Source organism: Camelina sativa, chromosome 11, assembly GCF_000633955.1.
Source record: "Camelina sativa cultivar DH55 chromosome 11, Cs, whole genome shotgun sequence".
Taxonomy (NCBI): domain Eukaryota; kingdom Viridiplantae; phylum Streptophyta; class Magnoliopsida; order Brassicales; family Brassicaceae; genus Camelina; species Camelina sativa.
The window spans coordinates 1,525,329-1,535,552 of NC_025695.1; the positions used below are offsets into that span (position 1 = coordinate 1,525,329).

At 34.8% G+C, this 10,224-nt stretch overlaps 4 protein-coding genes across 4 annotated transcripts; 2 read left to right on the forward strand and 2 right to left on the reverse strand.

Moving 5' to 3' along the window:
* On the forward strand, positions 819-2,021 carry LOC104721018 (lysine-rich arabinogalactan protein 18-like). The gene is made up of 2 exons (XM_010438926.1): positions 819-1,528; positions 1,762-2,021. Exons 1-2 carry the CDS (start codon positions 953-955, stop codon positions 1,846-1,848), a joined length of 663 nt encoding a protein of 220 aa, XP_010437228.1. The 5' UTR covers positions 819-952; the 3' UTR covers positions 1,849-2,021.
* Positions 3,243-4,272, forward strand: LOC104721019. Its single transcript, XM_010438927.2, has 4 exons — positions 3,243-3,391; positions 3,510-3,624; positions 3,781-3,841; positions 3,948-4,272. The coding sequence occupies exons 1-4, from the start codon at positions 3,361-3,363 to the stop codon at positions 4,224-4,226; spliced, it is 486 nt and encodes a 161-aa protein (XP_010437229.1). The 5' UTR covers positions 3,243-3,360; the 3' UTR covers positions 4,227-4,272.
* LOC104721020 lies at positions 4,591-7,983 on the reverse strand. Its single transcript, XM_010438928.2, has 7 exons — positions 7,928-7,983; positions 7,056-7,167; positions 6,397-6,840; positions 5,874-6,187; positions 5,712-5,765; positions 5,107-5,594; positions 4,591-5,030 (listed from the first exon to the last, which is right to left on the reverse strand). The coding sequence occupies exons 2-7, from the start codon at positions 7,064-7,066 to the stop codon at positions 4,842-4,844; spliced, it is 1,500 nt and encodes a 499-aa protein (XP_010437230.1). The 5' UTR covers positions 7,067-7,167; positions 7,928-7,983; the 3' UTR covers positions 4,591-4,841.
* LOC104727529 lies at positions 7,111-8,002 on the reverse strand. The gene is made up of 2 exons (XM_010446625.2): positions 7,816-8,002; positions 7,111-7,600 (listed from the first exon to the last, which is right to left on the reverse strand). The coding sequence occupies exons 1-2, from the start codon at positions 7,824-7,826 to the stop codon at positions 7,111-7,113; spliced, it is 501 nt and encodes a 166-aa protein (XP_010444927.1). The 5' UTR covers positions 7,827-8,002.

Sequence of the window (10,224 nt, forward strand, 5' to 3'; positions counted from 1 at the left end):
GTGGGCACCAATCCAAAGTGGCAAAATCAATCAACCAGCTGTCTCTCTACTTCTAACTTCCGACCAAAGACACTTTTTGTTTACGTTTTCATTTTCATCTCTTTCTCGTTGTCTTATTTGGATTGCATTATGTTATTACTTTGAACTCGAGTTTAACTATTTTCATTATTAATCCTTCAAAGTCATAATCATTACATCCGTAGTGAATTAGTGATCCCCTCCACATAATGAGTAATCCAATGTACCCAAAAATCTTATCTCAATTGTAACGTGCCTTTTTTTTTTTGGTTATTTCCTAAACTACTTATATTTCCCGACAAATTCAGTAGTTTTTTCTTTATAAAGGCCGACAATTTAGTAGCTGGAAATTTCTATACCGTGATACAGTACTACTCTCTAATAAAGATATCATAAATATTAGACAATGATAAACGTGTGAGCGATATTGGTAAATCAATTTCAAAGCCTATTATTATGATGACAAATTGAGTCTAACGTTAAAATTACTATAGATTAGTTTTTTTATCCGATCATATATATGTAACTGCACTACGTTAAACAAAACACATGCTCCAAACGAATAAATTTATGGCATAAAAAACAGAAAAAAAAATGCCAAGAACATTTAAATTTATCTAATTGGAAAAGGAAAAAAAGAGCTACCATGTCAAAATAAATAAAGCTATTGAGCCCTACATTATTATTAGATACAAGATATTGTGTTCTGTTCCTCAACGGCTACATCTGTATGTGGTCCTTTTCTTGATCCAACGGTCCAGATCTCTTCACATCGTCTATATATATAAAAACTCACTTCTCTTACATCAAACAACACGCTTGAGTTAAATTCATCATCAGTACATTACATCTTCACTTCAAACTCTCTCTAAGATCGTTTCTTACGAGACTTTTTTTTTTTTTCGGATCCAAATTTAACAAAAATAAAATAAATATGGATCGCAGTTTCGTCCTAACAGTTACATTGATCTGCATTGCCTTCGTCGGCGTCGGTGGCCAATCTCCGATCTCATCTCCGACCAAATCTCCCACCACTCCTTCTGCTCCTACTACTTCCCCTACTAAATCCCCCGCCGTTACTTCTCCCACGGCTGCTCCGGCTAAAACTCCGTCTTCTTTACCAGTCGAAGCACCGAAATCTCCTGCTCCCGTAAGCTCATCTCCGCCACCGACACCTGTTCCCGAGAGCTCTCCTCCGGCTCCTGCACCAAAAGCTTCTTCTCCGGTGAGCTCTCCACCCGTTCCAGCACCAGTAGCTGATTCTCCTCCAGCCCCGGTAGCCGCTCCAGTGGCTGATTCTCCTCCGGCTCCGGTAGCTGCTCCAGTAGCTGCTGATGTACCGGCTCCTGCTCCAAGCAAGCACAAGAAGACTGCCAAGAAGTCTAAAAAGCACCAAAACGCACCTGCTCCGGCTCCAGAACTTCTCGGTCCTCCTGCACCACCGGCGGGAGCTCCCGGACCTAACTCCGACGCATTTTCTCCCGGTCCTTCCACGTCTGCCGATGATCAGGTACATTGCCGTAAATTAACATTGTTGATTTATCTACCGCTATAAGTTGTTTGGTCTTTGTTACCAGAAACTAAGATTATGGGCTAAATGTTATAAACTTATCAGTATTAGGATATCTAAATCAACAATTATAGAGATATTTATCGAATTCAGTTTTCATTAGGAAACAAATATTTTGAAAACTTTATAATATTCGAACAATATTAAAGTGGACAATTGAATTAATAATGCAGAGCGGAGCAGAGAGCACAAGGGCATTGAGGAATGTAGCGGTGGGAGCGGTTGCAACCGCGTGGGCCGTTCTCGTCATGGCATTCTAAAATTATTTATCTTTTCACCCCTAAATTCTTTTAGTTTTTATCCTTTTGGACCCTACCATTGTCTGTTTCTTTTACGAATTTGTGGTATTGAGAGTATTATTTAATTGATTATACAGTTTGTATTACTTTTATTTTAATTTATTATGGAAATAATAAGAAATTTATATCTGTCAGTGATGAATAGTAATACTATTACTACAACACCATTGCTTGTTCTTTTCTTTTAGCAGACCAGTCTTTAGTGATGTGTCCAAGTTCTTTATTGAAAATGACACACTCAATTTAATATGCACATCTACTCTAAATAATGTTTTTCTTAGTGAATATAAATATACCACTACTGCTAAATGTTAGTGTTATGGACGTGTATGTAATAAACAATGTACTATGTTATGTCGCTACTAATACTGTATAGTGTATATGGTATGTTACACTTGAGTATGTTAATGTGTTAGTGTCAGCTACTACAAATATAATTTATGCGAAAATGAAAGTGTCAGCTACTTAGTTGGATCTTAGTTTTTTTTTTTAAGGTGAAGTTGGTAATATTAATTGGATCCATACCTGTTACGTAATTTAACTCAAGTGGCCAAGTTGTTATATAAATGAACTGTCTAAAATTTATTACTGGACATGTTATGGATCCAATTATATAATACAATGTTTTCCTATTGTACCTTTCAAATAGCTAGATTCATATTTTTGTCTTCTTTCTTAGAGAACTAGCTAGATTTGAAAAAATAACAATTCCATAGAAAGTGGTAAGCAAAAGAGCAGGGAGAAGAGAAGGAATATAGAGAGTTACCGTTTAGCCATACAATTTACAAGAATCATCATCTAATATTAGAAATTTTGATTACACACTAGAATGTTTTTAATCATCTTTAAAATAAAAAATAAGATTATCTTCTAAGCCCCTTTAATCAAGTTTATTTCAAAAAAAAAAAAATCATAGAATGTTATTATACTACCAAAAAGAAAAAAACAGAGAAGAGACTATTTACCAATAGCAAGAGTGACACCTAAAAGGACACTCAGGACACTCATCGAAAGAGAGTAGTAGGGTAAGGAGGACAAGTCATTCTCCGTGCTTTAATGAAAAGAGAACCTTACTCCATTGTCAAGAAATGACTCTACAAAGAACAAAAGCTAGCCATGGGATACATTTCATTACACGGTTGGAAGCTTTTGTGGAATCTAAACAAAAGCTTAATTTTCAGATTACTAAGGTTTTCTAATAGTTCTGACAGCTAATCAATACAAAACTAAAAAGTGATCTAAATATATACTGGACTAAAATCCAAAAAGAGATGCATAAATCAAAGGCTAAGATTTTGTCAACTTAAGTTAAGCACACAAGTTATACTTAAACCAATGTCTTGTGTAAAATTTTCGATATTCTTGGCTTTGCAAAGATCCAAAACCCACCAAACCAAGCCTATGATTCTACATATCAATACAAATATATACATAGCATTTTCTTTCTTTTCCAAAGACTAACTTCTAGACAATATGGGTGGTTCAATGGGATTTCTCGGAAAAGGTTTTTGCAATTCTTTAACCTAAACAATTGACGACTTAATTTGTATTCTTTAACCTAACAATAATACCGCTTTCGTCGTATTCTTTTTCTAATTCGATTTCGATATGTTGACGTATAGGGGTACCACCGACGCAGATGATGAATATGGTAATGGGTTCACTCTACAAACAATTCACCCAAAAAGCTATCAACAACTTCGACGATTTCCACGTTGCTGTTTTAGACATCTTTAAGTAAGGATACTCATAAAATCTCAACTTTCTAGTCACATACTTTTTGTCCAAATAATGGGTCAGTTTTTAGAAAAAATCGTTACAAACTCCGGAATAAGTCTTAAGTGGCTCTTATAAGTCATAACATAACTAATTTTGATCTGCTGATGAGTACAGCAACTTCAACTCGGCTTTGCCAGGCAGACACTTCGATTTCCCGACCCCGGACCAAATAAAGGTGAGTCCCCTCTCCCTTTCAATCTATGAAAATCACACAAAGAACCTTAATATTGTTTTCTCTAAAATATTTAACACAGTTTTAAATGATGATGATATAAAACAAGGCTTGTTTCACGCGGTGGAAGGAAGCGAAAGACGAAGAAGAGAAGAAAAAAGTGTTCATAGAGTTCATGTCAAAGAGCGTGAAGCCGAGTAAACTCGATGACGTAACTCTGCTCACCGGAATAGTATCTCCACCGGCGGCTATGGCAGCTAAGAGAGCAGGAGAGAATGTTCCTCAGTTGAAATTAATCAAACTCATACCTGATGTTATATTCGTCCCTACTGTCACCATTTTAGCCATTGTCTCTGCCAAACTCTCAAGAAGAATGTATTTGAAATAAACGTTTTAAAGTTTGCATTCTTAATTCTCTTCTCTTTTTTTTTCTAGAACAAGATCTCATCACCGGAAAATAGCAATGGAGAACATATTAACGAAGATATTATCATTTATGATTTTAGGAAATAGTGCAAAAATACTAAATAGTATAGTGCATGATTGGTTTAAATGTTAAATTTGTAGATTTAGGCTTCGAAATGTAGAGTTTATTTGGTAAAAATTTAGGTTGTAAATTTTAATTTCTTTTTGTAAGAAAACGAACCTACTTTGTCTTGAACCGAAAACAAAACAGTAAAACGTTAACTTTTGGATTAAGCCCACCGACAATATTTAAAACATGGTTGGTAAGATAAAATTGTAGATGATGATGTCAGAAATATCTACACTATATTATATATATAATTTTCGAAGCAAAGTTCAAAAGTTGATTTTAGTTTAAGTCACAAATACATAAAACTTCATGCAGTTTGAATAAATTGTTTACATGAAGAATCAAAAGATAGCCACTCTATATATCTCTCTGTACTTTAAGAGGCTTAAGGATATAACTTAGAATGAACACACTTTACCTTTTTAACACAAGATCCGATTTGTTTCTTGAAATGTTCCAAACCTTATCTTAGGATCTTCTTCGTAATCCAGCAGAGCCTGACCTTCGTTTACCTCGCTTTCTCTTCCTGTTGGGAAGCTTAAACCTAGAAGCCACCGTCACATTAGACTTTGGCTTCTCTTTTGGAACTCGATTTCTCTTTGGGTTAGTCTCTTCCTTCGTCACCCCATCAAGATTGCGGGGAATTCTTTTCCTTACCTGTATTACGTTAAAAAGGCATATGAATGAGACTGAAAGGGTTTTGCAAAGTTCCACCGAGTTTGCGGAAACTTACAGGTCTTGAATTTGATGGACCTTCCTCAACTGAAGTTTGTTCCGGCTTCTGTAGCTTCTTATCAGGAACAGTCGCTTTCCCTTCTCTTCGTTTTGATGCTAAGATTTCAGAGAGCAATATATCTGTTGTTTCGTCGTCTTCAGGTGTGTCGTGATGAGATGAAACTGAAGCAGATTTCACTGGCTTTTCTTCAGATATGATCGATTTCTCATCTTCTGTTTTGATAACCAACAGGGGCTTTTGTTGTTCTGAGGTGGTGGTGATTACATCAGCAGATCCAAGTAGATTCACTGTGTTAGCCGGAGAGAACCTACTGGGGTTTTCACTCACAACCTTGTCTACTCGGTTCTTCAAGTTACGGGCTTCTGACTTTGCTGCTTCAATCTTCAAAAGTATCTGTTCCAAGTATGCATCCCCTTCTCGAAACTCGAGAGGTGGTGTCTCTTCAGAGAAAAGTGTCTCATCCTTGGCGCTCTTACTCCGTTTATCTGATGATTCATGACACACAGACACACAGACACACACACACAAAAAAGGATTTCGTAAGATTCAAAGTTTTCAGAACTATTAATATCATACCAAAGTTGAGATTCAGAACAACATACCTATGTTGCGGGAGTTGTCATTAAGAGCAATATCGGGCAAAGACTTCCGGCAATCTATAAAAGGATCATAAACAGAACCAAAAAAAAAGGAATTAGACAAGTAATGGCAGATGAGCATTAAACACAACCAGAAAAAGCAAGAACCCAAAACTTGTTCCATACCGTAATAAGAGAAGAGGTTATGGTTTGATGCATAGGCTGGAACATCTGAGGTCTCTTCAACTAGCTTTCTCTTTTTCCTCTTCCTGAGTCGGGTTTTCTGAGTATAACATGGAAGAGAAGGCAATGCCTTTACACCAATTTCCTCTGATTTGTGATTTTCTAACTCCAGTTTCTTGGCTTGGAAAGATTCTTCCAGTTCTTTGTCGTACTTTTGTGCTTGGTTCTGAAACTCTTTGATTTTAAGTTCAATCCATTTGCAACGCCACATTATAGGCTGTACAAACCTCCTCCAATGATCAGTCAACTTCCTCTTTCTGCCATAATAATTACCGCATTACCATTCACGATATAGACCAAATCTCATCCAGACTTCCTTAAAAAGAGATAAATCAGAGACGCAGCTAAGTTGTAGTAAAGTAACTCCTAGAAATTTCAGTCCTTTCAGAAACAAGTAACACAAAGATGGAACTGATCATGTTCAATTATTAGTAATAGCAACCAAACCAATGAAGGAGCTGCTTACCTAACCCAGAGTGGAAGAGAAGTATCATTACAAATGATAGAATCAGCTTCTTGATCATTCAAAGAAGTTTCATCACCTTCATGCTCAGAATCAGTACCACTAAACGAGCTCGAAGAATACCCATCATCAGTCCCATCATCATAGCATCCCGAGGCTTCAACCTCATCGTCATCATCATAGCATCCCAATACATCAACATCGTCTTCATCTGCCACCTCTTTTCTAATAGAAGCATCACCACTATCATCACTAGCAGCAACACCAACAGCAACAGCACAAGGATCCTCAGTGAGATGATCTTCATCAGAAGTATGAAAACTATGGTCCTCATAGTTACTAGTACAAGGCATATCTTTGGATAATGCCACTATCTCCTCCGCCTTATCCATATCTACCTTCGATTCCTTCACCTCCATACCCTTTTTATTTCTTCTTACATAAACCCTACAAAAAATTCCGAAACCATCACTTTTCTCCATAAAGATTAAAACTTGAAATTGAGCAAAAAATATCTCAACAATTTTTCATCAGATAAAACTCAAAAGGCGTTGAATTGACACAAAACCCTAATCGAAATTTCAAAACTTGAGATCAAAATCACAGATGCAAAACAACAAAAACCGAAAACCCTAAAAGCAAAACATTTACGAAAGAAACACCTAATCGACATAGATTTCCATGTCCCGCAAGGAGATGCCAGTAGAAAGAATGATTTTATAATCGGCGGTGAGAAACACGACGGAGAAAAAAAGACGGAGATCTCATAGCCACCATTATCGTTCTGTGGTCGAAGNTGATAGAATCAGCTTCTTGATCATTCAAAGAAGTTTCATCACCTTCATGCTCAGAATCAGTACCACTAAACGAGCTCGAAGAATACCCATCATCAGTCCCATCATCATAGCATCCCGAGGCTTCAACCTCATCGTCATCATCATAGCATCCCAATACATCAACATCGTCTTCATCTGCCACCTCTTTTCTAATAGAAGCATCACCACTATCATCACTAGCAGCAACACCAACAGCAACAGCACAAGGATCCTCAGTGAGATGATCTTCATCAGAAGTATGAAAACTATGGTCCTCATAGTTACTAGTACAAGGCATATCTTTGGATAATGCCACTATCTCCTCCGCCTTATCCATATCTACCTTCGATTCCTTCACCTCCATACCCTTTTTATTTCTTCTTACATAAACCCTACAAAAAATTCCGAAACCATCACTTTTCTCCATAAAGATTAAAACTTGAAATTGAGCAAAAAATATCTCAACAATTTTTCATCAGATAAAACTCAAAAGGCGTTGAATTGACACAAAACCCTAATCGAAATTTCAAAACTTGAGATCAAAATCACAGATGCAAAACAACAAAAACCGAAAACCCTAAAAGCAAAACATTTACGAAAGAAACACCTAATCGACATAGATTTCCATGTCCCGCAAGGAGATGCCAGTAGAAAGAATGATTTTATAATCGGCGGTGAGAAACACGACGGAGAAAAAAAGACGGAGATCTCATAGCCACCATTATCGTTCTGTGGTCGAAGCTTTTTTTTTATTATTGAGTAAAAAAAATAAGAGAGAGAGAGAGAGAAAGAGAAAGAGACACTTTACTGTCTATCCTATTCTTTATAATCTTATTACAAGAGGTGGTTGGGGGGTCCACACGAGATTTATTTCTGTTTATTTGACCCAAAATGTTTTTCCTTTTTTTTGTTTTTAAACTGAAAAAATTAATGCAAAAACATATTTTTGATTCATCTCATGGTTCGAAGATAGATTTTTTTATTACACATACCTTATATGTATCTTATGATATAATGTGTATGGAAACAAATTTTATCTATAATTTATTATAGGATATCATATTAATTAATTCTTTAATTTTAATATATATTTTCTAATTTAAATAAGGATCTTTTCTTTTATAAATTGATATTTACCATTCATACATTAATTTTAAAGTAATACATAATCCAAATAATATAATGATATAGTTAACACATGTACAATCAAATTATATAACATAAAAAAATCTCCAATTGTGTATTAAGTATTATTAACCAATCACCCCTAAACCATTTATGACATGTGGTGAAAAAAAATATGAGCTTAGAAATTTCATGTGTTGATGATTTTTTTTAATTAATCAATTGTAATAAAAATTCGTAAATGGCGATTTAATGGAAAATCTACAAGTAGATACAACTATATAAACGCAATTAAGGAATGTTGAGGTTTGAGACCTTAAGTGAAAAACAAACATTGTGAAAGGAAGACAAAAAAAATGGGTAGAGTAAAAATACAGATTATGAAAATAGAAGATAGACAACAAAGAAACATAGCATTTGCGAAAAGGAAAAATGGGCTTCTAAAGAAAGCTTATGAACTCTCACTTCTATGCGATGTCGCCGTTGGTCTCCTTTTTTTCTCTCCTTCGGGTAAACTCTTCATCTTTGATGCCAAGCTAAGGTATTCTAATTCCCAATACTTTATTGTTTCATCATATATTGCTATTAAATTGTTCTTTTGGTCAGTAATCTGATATCATTTTCATCGTTATTGTTAATGATTATAGCATCGAAGATATTATAGAAAAGTATATATCTCAGCCTACATATATAATCGCAAGGTGAATTCAATATTGTGTTAAATGCATCTTCTATTTTGGGATCAAATGTGTTAATCCATCCTTTTCTTTTTGGGGCAAACTTGTTTATCCATCTAAGAGCATAAACTAATAGACTTACTTTTTCTTTGATTTACACATATGCATGACTTCCTCATATTGTCACTGGTCGGTCCATCTGTTCGTATACACTAACAGGCTCTCAGATACTGATGTACGGTAAAAATCAAACGTGATGATTTTTAGATAGTTTACTTTTGTTTCTTTATGGTAAATCAATTCTTCTTTCTTTTTTTTTCATTGTTATGGGCAATCTAGGCTATAAAAAAGCTTATCGATCAGATGCGTAAGGACTCGATGCGTAGCGGACCGAACTTGAGGTTAATAAATTTCAACATTTCAAAGTTCAAATCGTATAAATTATGCCATTGTTAATTTGCTTCTTATAAATATATTGTAGTTTAGTTTAAGTTTAAAAAAAAAAAAAAAAATTATGTGCAGAGAAATTCGTGACGATGGGGTTCGTTATCAAATTCAACAAAAGGCATGTGGATAGATAAATTTTCTTCTCCTGATTTGGAAATATTTATGTCTATAAAATTGTTAAATTACTCTCTGCATAGCCTTTTCTGTTGTTTATCTAACCATTCAGTTTTCCAAAAATTAGAAAATCGAAGATGAAATCGATAAATGCCATATCAAATTGGCTGAAGTGGAACGGGAACTGGGGTAAGTATCTAATTTTATAGATATTCTTATACTAGCAGAACAATATATATATATATATATATATGGTATACATGAATAATGTGTTTTTATTTTAAAGACGTTATTTGAAAAGTCCGAATCAGTGGGAATCACTAGCTGAACTCAAAGATCGAGTGGAACTACTCGAGACGACGCTGACTAAAGTGCAATCTCGGAAGGTAAATTTATATAAATAATAGTTCCTTTTGGAAATTACAGTGAAAGAACAACAACGAGTATTTTGATAACATACAGTATGTGTATATGGTTTATAGGGTTTCACGATAAAACGAAATTCTCATGTTATATAACTTTACACATAACTAGTTAAAACGTAAATTTTATTCATTTACTAAAAACTAAATTGCTAGCATCTTAGCATTAGTATCTTACAGAAAATATAAGTTAGTTTAATAGCATGTTCGTGTTTTTTTTTTTTTTTTTTT